Source organism: Macadamia integrifolia, unplaced genomic scaffold, assembly GCF_013358625.1.
Source record: "Macadamia integrifolia cultivar HAES 741 unplaced genomic scaffold, SCU_Mint_v3 scaffold1178, whole genome shotgun sequence".
Taxonomy (NCBI): domain Eukaryota; kingdom Viridiplantae; phylum Streptophyta; class Magnoliopsida; order Proteales; family Proteaceae; genus Macadamia; species Macadamia integrifolia.
In genome coordinates, this window is record NW_024868110.1 from 87,587 (window position 1) to 108,984 (window position 21,398).

At 37.1% G+C, this 21,398-nt stretch overlaps 2 protein-coding genes across 2 annotated transcripts; both read left to right on the forward strand.

Annotated features, from left to right (window-relative positions):
* The first annotated feature begins 268 nt into the window (after nt 1-268).
* LOC122063014 (ran-binding protein M homolog) lies at nt 269-11,080 on the forward strand. Its single transcript, XM_042626666.1, has 5 exons — nt 269-736; nt 6,482-6,628; nt 7,001-7,087; nt 9,261-9,306; nt 10,937-11,080. The coding sequence occupies exons 1-5, from the start codon at nt 390-392 to the stop codon at nt 11,027-11,029; spliced, it is 720 nt and encodes a 239-aa protein (XP_042482600.1). The 5' UTR covers nt 269-389; the 3' UTR covers nt 11,030-11,080.
* A 6,053-nt stretch (nt 11,081-17,133) lies between these two features.
* On the forward strand, nt 17,134-19,844 carry LOC122063006 (2-oxoglutarate dehydrogenase, mitochondrial-like). The gene is made up of 4 exons (XM_042626657.1): nt 17,134-17,293; nt 17,463-17,678; nt 18,185-18,308; nt 19,240-19,844. Exons 1-4 carry the CDS (start codon nt 17,159-17,161, stop codon nt 19,476-19,478), a joined length of 714 nt encoding a protein of 237 aa, XP_042482591.1. The 5' UTR covers nt 17,134-17,158; the 3' UTR covers nt 19,479-19,844.
* Nucleotides 19,845-21,398: the final 1,554 nt, after the last annotated feature.

The following is a 21,398-nucleotide window of genomic DNA, read 5'->3' on the forward strand; positions in this document are numbered from 1 at the left end:
AACCCAAGTTACAAGTAATCTCTTGTGTTTTTGGGTAAAAGTTACTTGGAATATTGGACCTGGCAATTGCTCAAGCGGCAAGTCACCTGAAACTTGCACCGATAGATAAAGGGTATTTTCGTCATTTTAGCATCTCACGTTTCGTCATTCTGTAGATTCTTTCTCGTCCCCCGTTCCTGTCTCCTCCTAAGTCTTTTGGTTCATTCAACCATTTCTTGCACAAAGAAACAAACTGAATTCCTCAGGAATCGATGAGAAACTAGGGTTTCTGCATTAGTGAGCTCTGTCAGAGTGGGAGTGATTCAAGTACAACAGACAAGAAAGAATTTCGTGAAGGTTGTTTTGATACTGGAGAGGGAAACAGAAAGAGTGATTGGTTTCTGGTTCAAATGGTGGGTGATCAAGATAGTGGTGGATTCAGTCTTGACCTGTCAAAATTCAGCTTGAGACAGGGCACGGATCATATGGACGTGGAGGAGGAAGAAGAGGTTCCGAAGCATCTCAACACCATAAATACTTATGGTGGGTTTCTCGTGGTTTCGACGGATAAGCTTTCTGTTCTGTATACAACTGTTAATTTGCACGGCCACGATGTGGGAGTTGTACAGGCGAATTGTCCGGCACCAGTGAAGAGGCTGGTGTACTATTTCGAGATTTTCGTGAAGAATGCTGGAACAAAGGGTCAGATTGCTATTGGGTTTACAAATGAACATTTTAAGATGCGAAGACAACCCGGGTAAGAATCCAATTCCTCTTTCCATTTAATTGCAGTTCTTCTGTCTTTTGTTGTCCTTTTCAATTCTGTAAGTGATTGCTACCTTGTTATACGTGGGAAATAACCGTTTTTGAATATTTACTCCCTAATTGGGTATTGTGATATTCACCAACTCTTCTACTGGTGAGGTCAGTGGGCGTTATATACCAAAACAGGGATTGATTCCTGTCCTCACCCATTGGCGGGCTGTGCTGTAGCAGTCTCCAGCGAATGAGGTCCCTCCGAAGAAAAAATGCTAGAAATGATCAAACATATAATAAGGATATCCCATAATTTATCTAACATCTTATGGAGAACCAATTTGGTTTTATACTAGGAAGATCCACGACATAAGCTATTTACTTGGGGGATTCTTGAAAAGATTTAGAGATTGCAAGAAGGATCTCTATATTGTTTTCATCGACGAAGAAAAAGCTTATGACAAAGTCCCTAAAGAGCTAATGTGGAAAATACCATAGAAGAAAATTGTTTCAAGTTAATATGTGGACTTAATTAAATGATAGTGTGGTGACTAGTGTAAGAATTGTGGGGGTTAAGGTAGTGAATTCCCATTTACAATTGTGTTACATCAATGATCATCTTTAAGCCCTTATTTGTTTGCGTTTATCATGAATGATTTAACTATAGATATCCAAGATGAGGTTCTTTGGTGTATGTTTTTTGGTAATAATATTATTTTGGTGGATGAGACAAAAGTAAGGATTAAAGTGAAGTTGGAGTTATGGAGATTAACCTTGGAATCAAAATGTTTTAAGATAAGTAGAATATAGACGGAGTATATAGTGTGCAACTTTAATTACACTAGGACAGATAATGAGTTGGTGAAAATTGATTAGAGGGTGATTCCGTAAAATGATTGTTTTAGTTATTTGGGCTCAATCATAAATAAAGAAGGTGATATAGATGATTATGTTTCATAGAGAATTAAAATAGGATAGATGAAGTGGGGAGGTGTGTCTAGAGTGTTGTGTGATCGACGTATTCCTTTAAAACTTACAAGGAAAATTTTATAGGATAGTCATACGACCAGCTATGATGTATGGTGTAGAATGTTGGATTGTTAAGAAGCATCATTTAGATAAACTTAGTGTTGCGGAGTTGAGGATATTGAGATAGTTGTGTGGCAAAACTGAGAAGGAGAAAGTCATATTAGAGCTGATTTAGGAGTAGCTTTGATACATAATAAGCTATGAGGAAGTTGTTTGAGGTGGGATGACTATGTTCAACGGAGTCTTTTGGATGCTCTAGTATGGAGGAGTGATTTGATTCAGATTGAAGTGGTGAGGAAAGACATGCATAACTTAGGCCTTGTATCAAGTATACCCTTGAATAGAGCTGATTGGAGGGCAAGGATCTCTGTATCCTACCCCATTTGGTTGGGATAAGGCTGAGTTGTTGTATGGAGATGGTAAACTTTTTAATGAACCATGGAATTCCGTATCGTTATTAAGGGGCTCTGTTATTTCAAACAATTTTCTGATTGTTTTAACTTTGTTGGTTGACTGAAACTTGGTTGCTCTTAGGTCTGGAAATATTGGCAATCATTAGATCTTAACCGATTAGACCATCTGCTGGATGGGGAAGAGAACTTCCTATTAGGACACTAATTCCTAAACTGTAATACTGTATATCATATTCGATGCTGTCTTTTGGGTGTAGCTTACAGTGTGGCCTCTTCTCTGCACATTCATATCACTCATTGCTGCTATGGCTATAAATACGATGGAAAGGCAAAGCAGGATTCATGTAGTAGTCTCAGATTAGTTAATGTTAGGCTTAGTTGAGTAGGTGAGTTGGTGTATTGCTGTCCAATTCCAGGGGCCTTATTTCAGACGAGCTGTTATATTGGAGATTTTCGACCTGCACCTGCCTGCTGATTTAACATAGGAACTAAAATTCAGCATGTTGAGCCCGAAACTGAGTTTGAGAATAAAATAAAACAAGTTAATGATATAATGGATATAGAAAGATAAGAGAATATAATATTATAACTAGAAGGCTATGGAAAAAAAGTCTCAGCCTAAACAGAACCAATATGTGTATTGTGTGTTTTGAGGACTCCTATACCAGTCAGTCCCTCACTTTGCACAAACCATTTGTTCTAGGAGTATGGAGTTAATCTGAAAATTTAGTACTTATGTTGGTTGAAGCTTGTCCATAGTTCAATGTTAGGTTTTTGATTCCTGTTTTGATTATTTGGATGTTATTGGATACATGATAGCTAGGCTCTTTCAGCAGTCGTGTAACCATCTCATTGATGCTCTGGAGTAGGCTTTCTGTTGGGCCTCAAATGGCAGAATCAGAATTGTAGGGGTCTTGTACTGAGTGGCCTCTATTTTGGTGATATCTCTTCCTCATTTCATAAAATCTGTTTGTTTCTCCAGAAAATAGATAAAAGAAATGATAGGTCAGGACTAGAATGGAAGGGTATAGTTTTAGGTATGGATTGGAGGTAGACCAAGGTTCTAAATCTTGGGTTTCGACCTGCAACGTTGATGCTTTTTCTGGTTGGTTCCATTATCATAAAGTGCTCCAAAATTGGCTTGGTTTCAAGATGTAGAATCCATGTTGGATCACCACATAACGTTGTTACTAGGACTGGGGTCCCTTTCTTTAGCGGGACACCAAGTATATGAATCTTTACCGATCAATATACCAGTAAATTCATAAATGGGTTGAGAGTTGTTTATGATTTATCACCATAAACTCTTTATAATTGTTTATGTGGGCACTATTAATGAAAACTTGAACAATTGCTACTTTTTTTTTTGGGATGAATAACGCAATTGCTTCTTAAGTGGGTGTAAAATGGTAAACTCAACAAAAATTAGAAACAAGTGCTCCCTTCTCTCTCTCCAATCCCATCCCCACCCTGCCTCTACCCTCTCTCTTAACATATATTACATTATATTATATATTATATAGTATATTAAAAAAATATACTATGATATATGACATTATAATATTATATACAACATGTAATATAAAAAGCAAGGCTCTTACTCTTATGAATAATATAATAGATAATATACTATTCACTTAGGCATACCTCATTATGTAATTATGTCTAGTAGTAACCAAATGATTATTTTTATAGCCCTTAATCTATTATCATAATTGATTTTTCGAAGGAAATAAACATGAATGTAAACTATGCCAAAGAGAGCCTTAGTTTCAACCCCCAGAAAGTGTTCTTTTTTTTTTTTGTCTGATTTTTTGTGAGTCTATTTTTGACCTTTTAAACATAATCTACGTACTATTTTCACAAAAAGAACACCCAAAACGGTACTTGTGGTGTTGACCCAAGGTTGCTAGTGTACTAGCCTTGTTGAAGGATGCTGTACACTAGCCTTGTTAATTTGTTATAAACACTAAGTCTCCATATAACTTACATACTGGAAATGTAAATAAGCTATTAAAATAATCAAAACATACTTTAGAATTGAAAAACAAGGAATCATGTAAGATGAAAGGGAATACAACACTCTCCACTCAATTCTAGGTGGAGTTTCTACTTTCTACGCTACTCCAATTGACGATTTGCGTAACACTGCAGATGTCGTTGCAAAATTCTACTATGTTTACAGCTATGTTGAACAAAAAAAGTAGATTGGGAAAAAATTGGGTTCACCTTGAAGCACCAAAGAGGTCTCTTTAGCTTGAGCTTGGTTGAAAATGCAAGATAGTTGAAGAAATTTGCAAGAACTTGAGGAAATTTGAAGTTTTGTGGCTAAATTCTCTCTTTGTTGGTTGGAACCCATGAAACTTAGGGGTTTCTGTTGAAACATGTTGCTTTTGAGTTTCGATCTATGGTTTCATTTTGACCCTCTGCGAAATTGGGAGATTTCTGTCGAAACTGGGAAATTTTGAGGAGATTTAGAACCTTGAGGTGGACTAATAGGTTCAAGTAATCCAATAAGCCCCTTGAGCAAACCTATTCATCCAATCTCTCTCTCTCTCTCTCTCTCTATATATATATATATATATAGGCTGTGATGCAGATGCACGATGGATTTAGGAAAAAAAAATATTTTTGATTTGATTTTCTATTGTTTTAGAAATAATTTCTTTTTAAATTAGCTAGCTTCTAATTTTAGAATAGCTTCCATTTTCAAGTAGTTTCCATTAATTGTTTGATTTTTCCTTTATATTAGTCATGTAATAGAGAAGAACTCAGTTTTTGATTTTTTTGAATGAATTTGAGAATTTAGGTTTTGGTTGAAACCATGGCTGCCGACCCCTTTTTTCTCCCTCTCTGAAATCTTCTAATCTCTTCTTTTCCCTCACTATTGTCCTTTTTAGTTCTTCTTTTTCATCTCCATCTCCATTACTTTCTCCTTTATTTCCTTTTTTTTTTATTTTTTCAACTGCTAGATACTGTTCATCGTCTTTGCTGGGCGGTGATACCTAACACAGAACAAGAACTTGTTGCATCCTTGTTCTGTACCGGTTGACTCTAAAATCCTGGTCGAAGGCTCCTACCTTGAAGGCGATTCAGATCCTAGAGCTCCAGCTCCAAAGCCCTCTTCAGTCCTGAGATCGAAACCAGGTTTCAGATCTGCCCTGGGAGTTGTCGCCATCATCAGTTTCAGGTGCTTCCCACGTCCTTTCAGCCTGCCGATTTGACCAGATATTATGTGGATTTGGAAGAGCCTCCTCTTGTGATCCCACGCCTGAAATTTCAGACCAAACAGAGAAGATTTGAAGGAGTTCTCTCCTTTGAAGGTCTACACTGGTTTGCCATTAGGTGTTCTATCGAGAGGAAGAAGAAAGGTTTTGTTTATTGTTTTATGCATTTAACTTCTGGTTATTACAAGTAAGCCCTTGTTTTGTAAGGTTATATTCTATTACTCCCCCTTCTCTTGTGTAATTCTTAAACACCCCTCTCTTTCCAATTTCTATTTCGGTTTGTCCCCATTGTTTATTTTCCTCTCTTTTAAGCTCTTAAAATTGTTTCTGAAATTACAAGAATACCCCTCAACCATTACATTGAGCTTCTTAGTCATTCTTGTGGGCCCTAAGTGATCCGATTTCGATCATTGGAATTCGGTTCCGCATCAGGCTGGTTGGCCACTACAGTTGAGGCCCACTCTGCTTTCTTGGATACATAATCTGACATATGACAGCTAGCGGGTGACTCAAATCTTTGATCAAACTTGCATGAACAATGGAAGAAAGATATAGGAAAGGAGAAGAAAGAGAAGAAAGAAAAAGAAAATGGATCTGGTAATCACACTCAGGGTCCCTAGGGCATCACACACAATTTGTGAGTCTTAAATGGATTATTATTATCATTATTATTTCTTAAAATTTTTTTGTAAGCGTATGCTCTTTATTTATAAAGAAGAAAAGACTCGGATGATGTTTACCGACACTTGGGTTGTGGTTTATCTCGGTGGGTTTCAGTTGGGGCTGGATTGGTAAAATTCAATCCTAGTGTCCTCAGGCTTTATGTCCGGTAAGCCGAACCAATAGGATTTAGAACTAAAAGAAAATCTTACCGTGGATGGAACCAAATGTGAATAGTGTGACAGTTTGAATCATCAAAATTTTCATGTATGAAATTGGAGTGCTTTGTTATTATTGTTTCATTATTTATAATTATCTTCTATTTATTTACAGGTTTAGAAAGCTCACAATTCATGATTTGATTTTGAACCCTTTGTTGTCATACTACTGCTTGATTTAGTCACTTCTCTTTTTCAGTTGGGAAGCCAACAGTTATGGGTACCATGGGGATGATGGACTGCTTTACCGAGGACAAGGAAAGGGAGAAACCTTTGGCCCAACTTTTACATCTGGTGATACAGTTGGTGGTGGGATAAACTATGCTTCACAAGAGTTCTTTTTCACGTAAGACAGTTTCCCATTTTTACTAGATGTCGATGATTTTTGTAGTTATTCTCCTTTAAATGCCTGTTTGTTTAGTCTTTATAGCTGGAGATATATGATTGAATCTTCACATAATTTTCCTTGCAGCTGTTCCCATTTTACAAGCACATCTAGAGACTGTAATTTCTGTTTTATTATTAAAATTGCAGTTTCAGTCTTTGAATCTGCTAATCGTTTGCTTATGAATTTTGTTAAATTAGTAAGGTTGCGTAATCAATTTGGTTTATTCAGTAGTTCTAGTTAGTCTTCCAAATGCTGCCTTTATTAGGTTTAGCTCCATTTGCTTTGAAATGATTCTTATAGATTCAAATGTTGCTTATGTTGAGGGTGCAGTAAAAACGGAAAACTAGTTGGAACGGTGTACAAGGACGTTAAGGGTCCGTTGTTTCCTACAATTTCTGTCCACAGCCAAAATGAAGAGTATGGCCCTGGCTACTTTTTTTCTCTGATTTTTATTTGTTATCCTTTCTGTATAATTTTGTTCTCTGTTTCTTACGTTTTGGCATGTACTACTTTTTAGAGTCACAGTTATTTAAAGTGGTGCATACAGTACTTATTACCAATGATATATTTTTTTTTCTGGGTACACTCTAAGGTTTGCTGTCTGAAATTGTGTTTGTATGTTTTGTTTTAATTAGTTTCTTAAAACTTAGCAGCTCCATCTGTCATTCTGCATAGACTTTTGGTACATTAGGGGATTTTTTTTTTTTTTTTTTTTTTTTTTTTTTTTTTTTCATTGTTCGAAGTTGTGAGCAAGTTAAAAACGTAAGATTAAATGCAGAGTGATAGTCATATTTTGCTTTGTAACGGCTCATGAATTTTTTGTTCTTCCTCTACACATTCTTGTATATGTATTCTTTGGAGAAGTACTAAATATTGAAGAAATTTTTTATCATATTGATGCAGGCATTATAGGCTTTTTCAATCTCTTGTCTCATCATCGGCCTAGATGGGAGGCCTTCCTATGTGTCCTCCTAATTGTGCCACATGGAAGAGTGATGCAACAACAATGACTGTTGGATAAATAGAGCAGAGTCTTGATTGTCCATTTGTCAAATTTCACAGCCAAATTCAATCACACACCCCTCCATGTATTTCATACATTTTCCCTGTATTTTCAGGCATCCATTTAGTTCAACCTTTCTTCAAAAGATTCCTTTTATTGGTGGACTTTAAGTCTTTATCTTGCTATGTGGCCGACTCCTTTTGGGGCTGAAACTTAACATGTGAGTGGGGGCCTATGTCCTACCTTCCTCAAATTTTGGGCCCCACTTGACATGCCACATGGCAGATAATAGTGCAACATAGGAAGGCCTCCCTTGGTGGGTCATGCAGGTTCGTAAAAGGTGGATGAACAACAAGACGGGGGAGAGTAAAACCATATATGTAGTGTGTTTGGGTAACCTGTTCAGACAGATTTAAGAAATTAATCCGTCGCAGTGAAAGTCAGTTGGTAAAACAAGGCATAATAGGAGTTTAGGAGACAATAACTCAAGATCCAAGTTCCTAAATTCAGATCAAAAGCTGGTAGACGGTAGATTATGACCTGCCGATTCAACCTTTCAAAACCCAAGATAATCCAATGGTTTGATCAAGAGTGCCAGAGGTTGCCTCCGCCACCACATGGTCCATGACACCCCAAGGAATAGGCTCACTGTTGTGTTCTGGAGTCTGCCTACCTCTATTATCTCCCCTCTTGATGTATCATTTTTCTGTTGATGGGCTTGTCCTTTGCCTTTAGTTGCTGATCTTCCCTTGTATATTCTTCTCCTGCTTGGTAATGAATTTATTTATTCATTAAAAAAAAAAATTAATAATAATAGAGGTGAATAGAAAATAGTAAACTCTTTTAGAACTTTACAACATAGAAGCTCTGGTTGGATTGTAGCATGTCTATCCATCCCTTCTAGAAACAGTACTAAAATAAATAATTCAACTAAGTAAAATAGAAACTAGCCCATATAACGCACTGGTGCTCAAAATTAAGCCTCTTGGTCCATTCGTGGCCCAGGTTAACCCTACTGATGACCTGGTTTCTTGCTGACCTTCTTATTCTTTTGAAATGCATCATACTTTTGCATTCAGGGGACTTGGCAGTAGTAGTGCTAGTATGTGATGGGGAAACGTTGATTGACATGGTTTGGAAGGTGCAATGGAGATCAATGATTGTTCCAATAAGGAGTGATATGGTATACACAGGAATTTGGAAGTGTTAAAAAAGAAATAGGGGGTGGGTGAAAATGACATGGTTTGAAGCATTGGTAAGAGACATTTCTGCTTTTGAGTTAATGGACGATCCAGGCTTAAATGGAGTGGAATGACCTAATAGGATTTGTGTGGGGGCAACCCAAGTGGTTGGGTAAGGATTTGTTAGTTGAGTTTTCTTTTTGAGTTTGGAAAAGAAGTTCCTTAATTCATCTCTGCCTGGAAAATATCATTGTCACTGCTTAAATTTTTATCTGCTCCTTGAACAAATTAATTTGCAGATATTATATTTCGTACTGTGTTGTGAAACTCTCTATGCAAATTTTACTTATTCTGAAGTGTTTGTGATTCTGATATTTGTGATATATACTAAATGTTTATTCTTCAGGGTGAATGTCAACTTTGGGCAGCAACCATTTGTTTTTGATGTTGAGGTAATCTACAACCTTCTGTTTTCTTCCTCAGTACTGGCCAACTTGTTTCCCTGTCTTTATCATATGGTATTATGTTTGTTGCATTGTCAGGTGAGCATATAGTGTTTTGCAAGATTTTAAGTATCCTATCATATCACGATACTAACAGATACCTATCGTATCTTTAAGGAACCAATATGATACCTAAAAAAATTATTGACTGTATTAGGTCGATACATGGTCGTTACCTATCAGTACTCTCGATACATCTCCTATAAACTACAGAACACGATCCATGACTGCAAAAAACTTACCAAGAGCTACTGTAAAGCATTCTAGTCAAATTATTTTTTTATGGAAAAATCAACTTGATTCCATGCTTCTGTTGGCAAAAACAACCCTAGCATTGTTGATTTCATCATCATTTGGGAATTAAACAATATGCATTCAAGGATCAACCAAATTTTCATAAGAACATTTATCTACAAAACTTTGAATTTTGTGCTCAAATAATCTTTTTTAGTGTTGATTTTGCAATGAATCACGATATTATTGAAAAACAACTGAATGTTTGCATTAAACTGGACTTTTTGGCACTGATGTGTGCATCTAAACCCTAAATATTCCCCAAGCTAAAATTGACATCTTTATGGTATTAATATGTAAGAAACCTCACCTTTACATAACCAATTATGCAGTTGTTTCGTCGTACTTTGTTCTTTTTATTTATAATATATTTATAATATTACTTATTATAGTGCCTATGCTTCAAAACTGTATTTTGCCTGTATCCTTAGCATTTCCATACGTTTCTTGACTATCTCCACACGTATCTTGCATCTCTTAAAACCTTGGTATTGTGTCTGTTTATGGATTATCAGTTATTCAGTTTCATTTTTGCAGCTGTTTCTGTAGGTAACGATTATATATTTTTGCTGGTGCCTATGCATTGCATATCCAATAGAATAAGTGAGTCACTTCATATAAAAATTTGGGCATTGACATTTTTTATGTTGATTTGTTTTCCTTTCTTTCTCCCTTTTGGTGATGTGATACTTATCAACACTTTTTTTTTTTATACTTCTTTCAGTAATAGTGCACATACCATTTTTCACAGATGTAAGAAATGGGAAAAGAAGTAGAAGTAGAAAAAGTAACTGTCTTTCTCATTGTGTTTTTGGTTCTTACATGATACTGTAATTGTTTCATTGAGATCCTCTTTATTAATTCAACTGTTGGCTTCATTTGAATGTGATTGCTGTTGAATGCTCATGGGGAATTGATTTGTCAGTTTGATCCCTTACAATAGTACCTGAAACTTTTTTGTTTGATAATTTTGGTCACAAGAAATATTTCTTAAAGAAAATCTAAATGAACTACGTTCAGTTTCAGCCGGCCAAAGCCCCAATGCTAAAATGCACCATATGAGCTATCGAGAAAAAAGAGAGGCAAAAATCGTATTCCATCAGTAAAGACTTGGCAAAATGTCACTTGCTAAAGTTGTTCATTTTCTATTGCTAAAGACTTTCTTCCCATTACAAAGTGATGATCTTACCTATCAATTTTCAATTATATTATATCTTGTGTAGATTTTGAATTGTTGGTTTGATCTAAATGAATGGTTCTTCCCATTATATATATTTTTTTCCAGGCTTTTGTACAGGAGGAAAGAATGAAGCAGCAGATGATTATTGAGAAAATATCACTGCCTCCTAACATTAGTCATTGGTATGTTCTCCATTGACTGGAGCTTGCTTTTCCCTAGACTTTCCATTTATGGGTAAAGGCTGAAAGTTTTAATCCTATTTTCTGACTCCACATATTTATTTATTTTTTGTACATGTACTCATTTCTTGCTTTGTGGATGGGTGGGTGGGTGCATGTGTTTTCTGATGCCGGGGAAGGGGTGGTTCTGATGTCTGAGATACACAGAGAACTGGTACCCATAGTTGTCACGGCGTCAAATCGATCCAAGGCGGTGGAGGGGTGGCTAATCGATTTGGCGATTAATCGCCCATTTTGGCATTGCCATGGCGGTCAAATCGCCCGTGTGTCATTTTTTATTTTTTTTATTTTCTAAAATTATTTAATATGCTACTTTTTTATTTTTCCTATTTTTTAAAGTTATTTAGCATGCTACAAGCCTAGAATATATACCCTATAACATATAAAACAAACATTAAGTAACATCAAATCATCAAAAAAATCAACATAGCCATATCATGTCATCAAAAATCAACATAAATTATTGACTTATACAGTTATACATCAATTCATCACTCATCAAGTCATAAAAAATCAACATGTACATCACACAAAAGTAAAAAGTAAAAGGCTAACCTGTGATTGAAGCTTGAAAGCAATGATTGGAAGTGAGTGAGCAACCTGAACAAAGTAAAAGGTATATATGTCAATATATCATATATGAATGACAGAATGAGAAATATATATTTGGAAACCAAAAAATAGAATCATTAGATCAAATGATGAGATAAGTGGCTAACCTGTTAAGCTATTAGTGACTTACTGAAGCAATAAAGCTTGATAGCAAATGAACTCAACATAAAAAAAAAACTTAACTAATCATCCAAGTTCAAAGTTTAAAGTTTAAACAATACATAAAATCCAAACACTCAAACAGTCAAACACAAATAACTTAATCACCATAATCATCCAACAAATCAGCAGATGGCAGATTCCTTTGTTGTCCACTAGAAGCATTTGCATTTTCACCAAAGTTATCTATGACATCCAAGTCATCATTCACATCATCCTCTTCTTCCAAATCTTCTTCCCCATCTGATTCTGATGACTCCTCAACAGCCCTCCCTCTACCACGGCGTGTGTAGCACAAATTTCCTCTAGAGGTTGATGATTGAGCTCTCCTGGGTCGATTGGGCCCCTCCATTGTTGCCCCCCATTGCTCTACCAGTAACGTCCCATGTGAGATCAGCATCGGGATGTACTACATCATCCACTTGCTCGTCAATCATCCACTCACTACTCCAATCCAGTTCATCAAGCACAAGTGGATCATAATTTCTGTTGAGGAGACGTCTTTCTTGAAACCTTTCTTCTAGGCGGCGATTGTATTGAACATAGACTAGATCATTTAAACGTTGATGTTCCAGCCTATTCCTCTTTTTAGTATGAATCTGAATTCATAAACAATAGAGAACAACAAACAAAGTTATTGTTCCAAAAATAAAAAGTCTAAAATATGAAATAGATGTAATACCCAGCTACTTACAAACTCAAATGTGCTCCAGTTGCGCTCGCAACTAGAAGAGGAGCAACAAAGCCCTAGAATACGTCTTGCAATCTTTGAAAGTTCAAAAGCATGACCTCCAAATGAACCCCACCAAGTAATTATAAAAAATAAATATATATAAAAATAGTTAGATTGATATTTAATATATCACACAAGCAAAACAACTAAACAATGAACTCTACTTACTAGGACTCATGGTTACCCGTGATCTAATTGCCATATCCGAGGCAAAACCACCTCGAGAATATCTATACAAAGTGGCTTGAGTATTTATCTTGTCTTGTAAAGCTGGTTCATGTATCATTCTTTCAATGACTTCATTAAATGCAAGCTGTAGAGAAGATATAATTTGGTAGCCACCATCATCACCTTCCTTATAAGAAAAAAATTTGCCAGGATTAAGAAATAGTGCTGCTCCATACAAAGGACGCCCCATCTGAATCTCCCAATGCCTATTAACAATATCTAACACTTTCTTGTATTGCCTTTCTTTATCTCCAAAATTTTCTTTTATTTTCTTTTTGCCTCATCCATGGCAAATTGAACCTCAAGCATAGAAGACCTCTCATCATCATCCACAATCCTCAAGACAGTAAGAAGTGGCTTTGAAGCTCTAAGACAATTTTTCACACCATTCCAAAATGCTACCGCAAACACCGTCTCAACCACTTTCTTCCCAGCTTCAGTCTTTGCCAAATTAGAACTAGTCCATTCTTCAGAAATAAACAAATGTCTCAAGTCATCTCTATGTTTTAACAAGCTTTGAAGTGTCAGAAATGCAGTTGCAAATCTAGTAGCTGCTGTCCTCACAAGATCCCTCCCATTTGTTCTAGCCCTCATTACATCAAGAATGCGTGTGCCTGTAGATGAAGTTGGTTACTTTTTTTGCCTTACTTATCACAGTCCTATTAGAATTCAAGAATCATATTTCCTCCAACATCAGGTCAATGCAATGCGCTGCACAAGGAGTCCAATACAACTTTGTCCTCTTCTGCATCAGCATTGTATCGGCTAATTTATAAGCCGATGCATTATCTAACACAACTTGCACAACATAGTCCTCACAAATTTCTTGAACTTTGTTGTCAATCAATTCAAACAACTTCTCTGCAGTTTGAGATATACTAGATGCATCAACCGATTCCATAAAATAAGTCCCCTCTGGACAGTTAACGAGGAAATTAATAAATGCCTTCCTCTTTTATCCGTCCACCCATCAGTCATTAGAGTGTACCCATACTGCTTCCAATACTCTTCATATTTATTCTTCATCTCTGCAGTTCTATTCTTTGCTGCCTTCAACAATGATACTCTCACTTCATGATAACTTGGGGGCTTATATCCTGACCCGTACTGTGCAATAGATTCTTCCATCACCTCAAACCTCCTTGACTTAAGAGCATTGAATGGAATACCACACTGATAAACCCAGTCAACAATGTGATTATCAACTCTCTTTTTTTCTTCCGCTGATCTAAACCGGTTCTCTGTAGTAGTCTGAGTACTACCTTTAAGATGCCTCTCAGCAACCACTTGCTCAGGAGTCCGTCTAACATGAGCATCCATGGGGCCCCTTACTTGTGGCTGAATGACTACTTTCTTTTTCTTAGCAGATGTCCCAGAGCTAGGAATAAGTCTAGAGGTTGTAGAAGAAGGAGTCCTACTAGACTGTCTTTGACCTTCAACTTCTATATCAACATCCACATCAGCACCAGCACCAGCACTAGCACCAGCACCAGCACCAGCACCAGCATCAACATCAACATCAACATCATCATCATCCAAAATGTCTTGCATCCTTTTCTTCTTATTGCGCATAAGAGCTGCATTCATCTCTGTAGCAATCGCTACAGTTGTCTTGGTACACTTAGCAACATCTCCATATCCACCCACCAAATGTTGCTTTAACCTTTTAATTCTACAATTGAGGTTTTTTCCACAAAGAGTGCATTTAACAAGGTTCTTGTCTGACAGGTCAGGCCAATACCCATACTTCTACCCAGGGTCATTTGATTTGGCCTTCCTGGTTGGGTCTTTGGATGTATCATATGCAGCCGTGCTTATATTATCACCCCCACTACTACCAGGTCCACCAACAGTACCATCCATTATGAACTCCTATAGTCCTATTATTCTACAAGTTACAAAACAGAGTAACAAAGTATGTTAAGTATTAACCAATAACATTAACATGATAATGTAAAAAAAAAAACAAACACTCACAAATCCAACTTAATCATTTCACTTAACACAAATACACAATCAAGACCATCGTCAAGTTCTTATATTTTTTTTTTCCAGCAATCTAAAATACATGATTTCCCACCTTCAGATCAAGTTCAAGTTCTAGATAGTAGATAACTAGATATACAGATAAAGAGGAAAACATATTATAAACATTGAAGTTACTCGCAGGTGGGGCCCTTACCTGGTTGTCGCTCTTGCTGCCGGAGGAGAAGATGTTGCAGGCGATATTGTATTGTGGTTGCTGTCGTTCTTGCTGCCGGAGAAGGAGCAGAGAAGACGTCGCTGTTGGTTGCTTCCAGAGAAGGAGAAGAAGAAGAAGTTGCAGGCGGTGGCTGCCGGAGAACCAGTCCGGCTGTTGGTTGCTGCCGGAGAAGGAGAAGAAGAAGAGTTGCAGCGGTGGCTGCCGGAGAAGGAGAAGGAGGAGAAGAGTTGCAGCGGTGGCTGCCGGAGAAGGAGAAGAAGAAGGGGAGGAGTAGAAGTCGCAACGGTGGCTGCTGGAGAAGGAGAAGAGAAGAATCTTGCAGCTGTCGAGGGTTTTCGTCTCTTCGAACTCTCGAGCTTCGATCGAGGGTTTCGTCTCTTCGGCGTAAAATTGAAAATTTGAAAGTTGAAACATTAAGTCAACCGAGGGTTTGGTCTCAACGGTGGCAGCGTATGGCCATATTATAATAAACAACATGTTAGTAAAAAAAAAAAATCAATTAAAATATAATAAACAAAATATTGTTAGTAAAAAAAAAAAAAAAATTCGACCGCCTAGGTACTAAAGCGTGGTATGGCGTCCATGGCGTTGACATGGCGACGCCTAGCAGTCCAACACAAATCGTTGGACTGCCATGCCTAAATTTTACCGCCGGGATGCCAAGGCGCCGCCTAGGCGACGCCTTGACAACTATGCATGTGCTACATTGACCGTGAGGCTAGCAAACCAACTTTTGATCCATCTAGAATCTTGAAACATGCTTTGCTTTATTTGCTTGCCTAATAAGTTGTTTCTCTAAAGCCTCCTTTCTACTCAACTCACAAGGCTAGGTCTTACACCTGCCTTACTCCACTTTTTTTTTTTTTTTTTTTGGGGGGGGGGGGTTGTGCTCCTAAATACTTGCTTGACCCTATGTCTCTGTTCCACTTGTTAAGGATTTGCAACATCAGCAGTGTGTTATTATATGCTATATTTATACAATTTTAACTCAAGACATAATCAATATCTGTTGTGTTGGTTTCAGCAAAGTCCTTAAGGAAATATATATTTAGCCAAACCAGCTCCTCAGAGCTGTAATAAACTAATAATAATTCAATTGGAGGAGAGACCACTGCATGATCCGGAATTTTGGTGCAAGTATGCTCTCAGTTCTATCGATCTTGTATTTGCCAGTCAACCCTGATTCTTCACTTGGCATGGAAAAACTTCCCCCAATCTCCCCCGTTTTTGCCAAGTTAATGCCAACCTGTTCTACTCAGCTTGATTCCTATGTTTTACAAATTCTCTTGCGGTGCCAATATTTCTCTTGGTAGTATTATTTCTTGAATCTGTAGTTCTGATGATGTGATCCTGGTTCGGTCCTGGTGAAAAGTCGGAATTCTTACTAGATAGGATCGTAGGGAAATGAGAACAGTAAAACTGACACCAGTTTATGCGCTGTTTGTTCTTTATATTCAACAACCAAACACCTTCCGGTAAATATGTGAATAACTTAAAAAATTATGGGAACAAGGAAAAGATAAGAGGGGATATGATTAAGACTTCTCAACAAAGCCTTGGTTAGAATATCGCCAACCTCAAAACAAGAAATCTCACTAAGCAACTCTGTATCTCACAGTTATGTAGGCAAAGCCAAGATTTCATTCCAATTCTGTTCTTCCATTAGCTTACATGCGGCTCCTTATAGAGAGTGGTTAGGAGGGTTCTAGACTCTTATAGGGACTTCCTCCTAGACTTTTGACCAATTAATGAACTTCACATTTTCAAGGTCTTTCAACTAACAAGGAAACTGACCTATTGACTGAAAAGTCTGAAATAATACTTCACTACTTTAGTTACTAGTTACAACAAACTAATTAGTGTTTCCTTTTCAGCACATATTACTCTTGAAACTCCTTGACTAAGTTTTGGAGTGGAATTAATTGATCTCTTTTCAGCACACATGCCTGGATTACTCTTGACCCAAGAGTCAACTGAAACTTGGGCTAGAATGTTTAGGACTGGAGGGTCTGGCCTGAACCAACTGAACTTAGTTTAGGCCTGGTTCCTCCCTTCTTGCAATGGTATTGTTTGGAGTAGAATTTATTTGCATCTCTTGAGCATGAACAATACCCATTTTTTTCCCCTTATGATATGCCCTTGGAAATTGATGTATGCAGATGAGTGATGATAACCCCTATGTGATTCCTGAGATGGATTCAACACTGCGCAAGCAGATTCAGGAGTGCAATTGGCAGATTGTTAATGTAACAACCCCTGCCAACTATTTTCATGTTTTGCGGCGTCAGGTATTTGCTCTTAACCAATCGCAATTTTCCTTCACTATTGTGGATTAGTTTCTTCTGTTTTCTTCAGTTGAATGGCGAACAAGGATTTTTGTAGACTACAGTAGGCTGAGTTTTAGTTGAGTTGATTGTATTTTCTTATGTTGTCTTACTCTATGGTGTCATGTTACAGATACACAGGGAATTTCGGAAACCACTCATTGTGATGGCTCCTAAAAATCTGCTTCGGCACAAGGACTGCAAATCAAATTTATCTGAGTTTGATGATGTAAAAGGTCACCCAGGTTTTGACAAGCAAGGAACCCGTTTTAAGCGCCTTATTAAAGACCAGAATTTGCACTCTGATCTTGAGCAGGGCATCAGACGCTTGGTTCTTTGTTCTGGAAAGGTATTCTGCATGCTTTTGTTGCTTTCTTTGGGTCCTTCTCACTGTTTCCAATTTACGAGGACAGACAAACGTTAGGTTAGTTATCTGTTACACCTTTAGAAATAGTGTTTTGCTCAGAAAAAGATCCTCTTCAACGCAGACCATTTTTTTACCTCCCATCCATCCAATGGCTGGGAGGTAAATGGTTGGACCCCCAAGTCATAGGAGAGGAGATTGCTCTAAGGATGCTCGAATGTTTCACTTGCTGTGGTGGGTCTCATATGTGGATATTTATTTATTTGGTTCTGTATGTGATTGTAATTACTATCAGTCACCTTCATTTTAGTGGGTGAATTTATGGCTATTGCCGAGGAAACGTTTACCGATCAGATGTTTATGTACCTACTAATTCAAATGTGTTCTCATACTTTGGAACCATTGGATTTGATGCTAGCATTTTTTTGTCTCATTGATATTGATGATTGAAATCTAGCTTATTTTAATCTTTGTAAACTTCTCATCACCAGGTTTATTATGAGATTGATGAAGAGCGGAAGAAAGTTGATGCAAAGGACGTTGCTGTCTGCAGGGTGGAACAGCTCTGCCCTTTCCCATATGATCTCATCCAGCGAGAACTGAAACGATATCCAAGTATGTCATTCTCACTTCAGAAATAATTGAATATATTTTACTCGAACTGAGTATGCCTTGTGTAGAACTGAGTATGCCTTGTGTCATAGATAAGAGGTTGAGGGAGCATATTTCCACAATAACATGACACTCAGGCCGTGTTGTTTCAATCCTATAATCTTGAAACAGTGAGAGCTTAACGAGATATAGAGTTACTCATGTTTTCTGGCACTTTATTTTGTGAATAGTCCCAAGAATTCAAGAATAACTTGCTAAGTTTAGCAAAAGCAATGTCTTTGTCTACCACTATGAGTCTCAGTTAAGGTATTCATATTTCAACTTGAGTTCTCCAAATCAAATTTGAGTCACAACTTAAATTATCTGACTGTGGTCAAGCCACACTCATCTAACTCAGCTGTTAGATCCTTGTGTATGTGGGAACTGGTTCTGATGACTGCTCTGTCGAGTTACTTGGGAACTGGTTAAACCTGCACTTGACTGTTCATTGACTGAACTTCATTTTTTATAGCTTGGATCTCATCCTGCTTTGACTTTAAGTTGGATAGAAACTAGAAATGTGAAAAAAAATCATATGTATGAGTGAGAGAGAACTGCAGTTAATGAAACCAGTGTCCTGAGCAGCCATTGTGATCCACCTCAACCTCAAGCACACAATCTACATACTTGGCAACACATCTTGTTCCATCATTCTTTTGGAATTTTCACCCCTTGTATGATGCATATTGACATATATTCGAAAATGACACTGCATCTAGGATCATGGTTACAGTTTAAGGTATCAGTATCATATTGGTGTATACGCCCGATATGGTCCAATCTGTATCAATATCATATCAGTATCGGATGGGACCAGTATAGACACTGATGCCTAGAACCTTGTCCCGGATCTTATTTCTGACTAATTATTTGTTTTCATTGTGGTTTTCTTCAGATGCGGAGATTGTGTGGTGCCAGGAAGAGCCTATGAACATGGGTGCATATAATTACATTGCACCTCGGCTTTGCACTGCTATGAAGGCACTGGGCAGAGGGTCCATGCAGGACATCAAATACGTTGGGCGTGCCCCATCTGCTGCTACAGCCACTGGTTTCTATTCAATGCACGTGAAAGAGCAGAGCGAGCTTGTACAGAAGGCCGTGCAACAGGAGCCAATCAATTATCCTTACTGATTGAAAATTTCAGAACTCTTTTAGCCAATCTTAAAAAAATAATGATGCATGGGAGGATCATAATGTGTTGGATGCTTTGAAAAATTGGTGGAATTTATGAAGATCCTGGCAGAAACGCAATCGATACATACATTTTTGTGAAGTTCTCCCCCAAATTATTCAGTTTATGTTATAGTATTTTTTACCCCTCTTAAATTTTGCTCTTTAATTCAATTTAAAGCCACAGAAATCATGGATTTTAGGGATGTGTGGCAGTAAATATTTGCAGAAGATAAACTGCATTTTGAGTCTTGCTCTACTGAAAACATTGTAATAAACCAAATTAATTTTACATTCAAGGTGTTATGGGGTGGCCCTGCTTGTCAATGTTCTGGTAGAGTGTTACTTGGTAAATCCATCAACTGAATGCTATCAGATTCAGAAGGGTCTGTACTTTGAATTGGACTCGAGAACTTTTGTTATAAAACAAGCAATTTTGCTATTAACACTAGGCATGGATCAGAAGTCATTTTGATTGAAATGCTTATATTGGTTGGCAGGACCCATTAACAGATCTCAGGGAACCTTGAAGTCTAATCCTAGCTGCTATAGCTAAAGATCAATTTATTGGGGGTTTGGTATGTCTTGTATTCTGTAATGGTTTAAATAATTATTATTAGAGTTATATTTGTAATTGGATTGGGTTTAGGGTCCATTACATGTACATATAAAAATTGTAATAGTGTGGGAATTAGGCTTTTGGGTTCTTTTATATATTGTCTTATGGGAAAATCTCTAGTCATAAATAAAGGGAAATTATTTTGTGAGGTGGAGAGAGGTGTAGAGAGTTTTTCATGTTTAGCGTAAATCTCTAGTTCTCTTAGGTGGACTACACATCCATATTGAACCACACTAAGATTTTTGTGTTGTGTGTTATTGTTAGTTTGACTTCTTTTTCTTTTGATTGCACATTTGTTTTTAACAAGTGGTATCTGAGTCAAGGTTGAGGTAGGACCAGAGCATTGCAAAGCCAGGGCATGGTAATCCGATGTGATTGGAAAATCTTGGGAGTGTTGGAGGAGGGAGGGGGGAGATTCTTGAAGTTCCAAGTAGAAGGCGGAAGTAATAATCCCATATCAATTTTTTTTTTTGGTGAAAATCCCATATCAAATTCAAATGTGAACAGTTTGATGTGGAGATGTATAAGTACTTGGGCGCCCTCTCCTTAATGATTACCTTTTGAGTTTGTGGACCCATTATAAAAATGTACAAGGATAACACATGCTTCTTTTTCCTGGAATTAATATACTTTTAACTTGAAATTAGATTAGATTGCATTGTAATATACTTTCTATGACTGTTATCATTTCATTCGGAAAACAAAAAATATTGCGCAAAATCCATTATTTTGAAGCTCTAAATAATATAAATTAATTGCTTATCAATTTTTTTTAATTTTATAAAAAAAATTATATTTATTCAGCGATGAAGGTTCTTTGAGTCACTGGGATTGGGTACGCTAGTACCTATATGTTTATCTCACTCCTCCTCACATGAAATGATTTTGTTGCCCTCTTATGTAGAAAACTGTTTTATCACCCTTCATTGGTATGCTTCTCTATGCGACTTGCTCAAGAACCCTCTCCCACTTTTCAAGTATTAATATATTCCAAAAAAAATGGTTACATGAATCGTTCCTTTTTTTGTTTTTGGGAGGGGGGTGGGGGGACGGTTGGTAATACATGAACCATTCTTTATATAATAACCCAAACCATGATTAAAAATGAACATATAGCTTCATAAAATGTAGGTACTTTCATAACTCTTTTCCCAAAAAAAAGCAAATTTTTGAGAACTCTTCATTCGGTATGATTCATTCTTAATCCCTTTAATTAATTAATTAAAAAAAAAAGAGCACATTTTCCATTCATTTTATGGGGT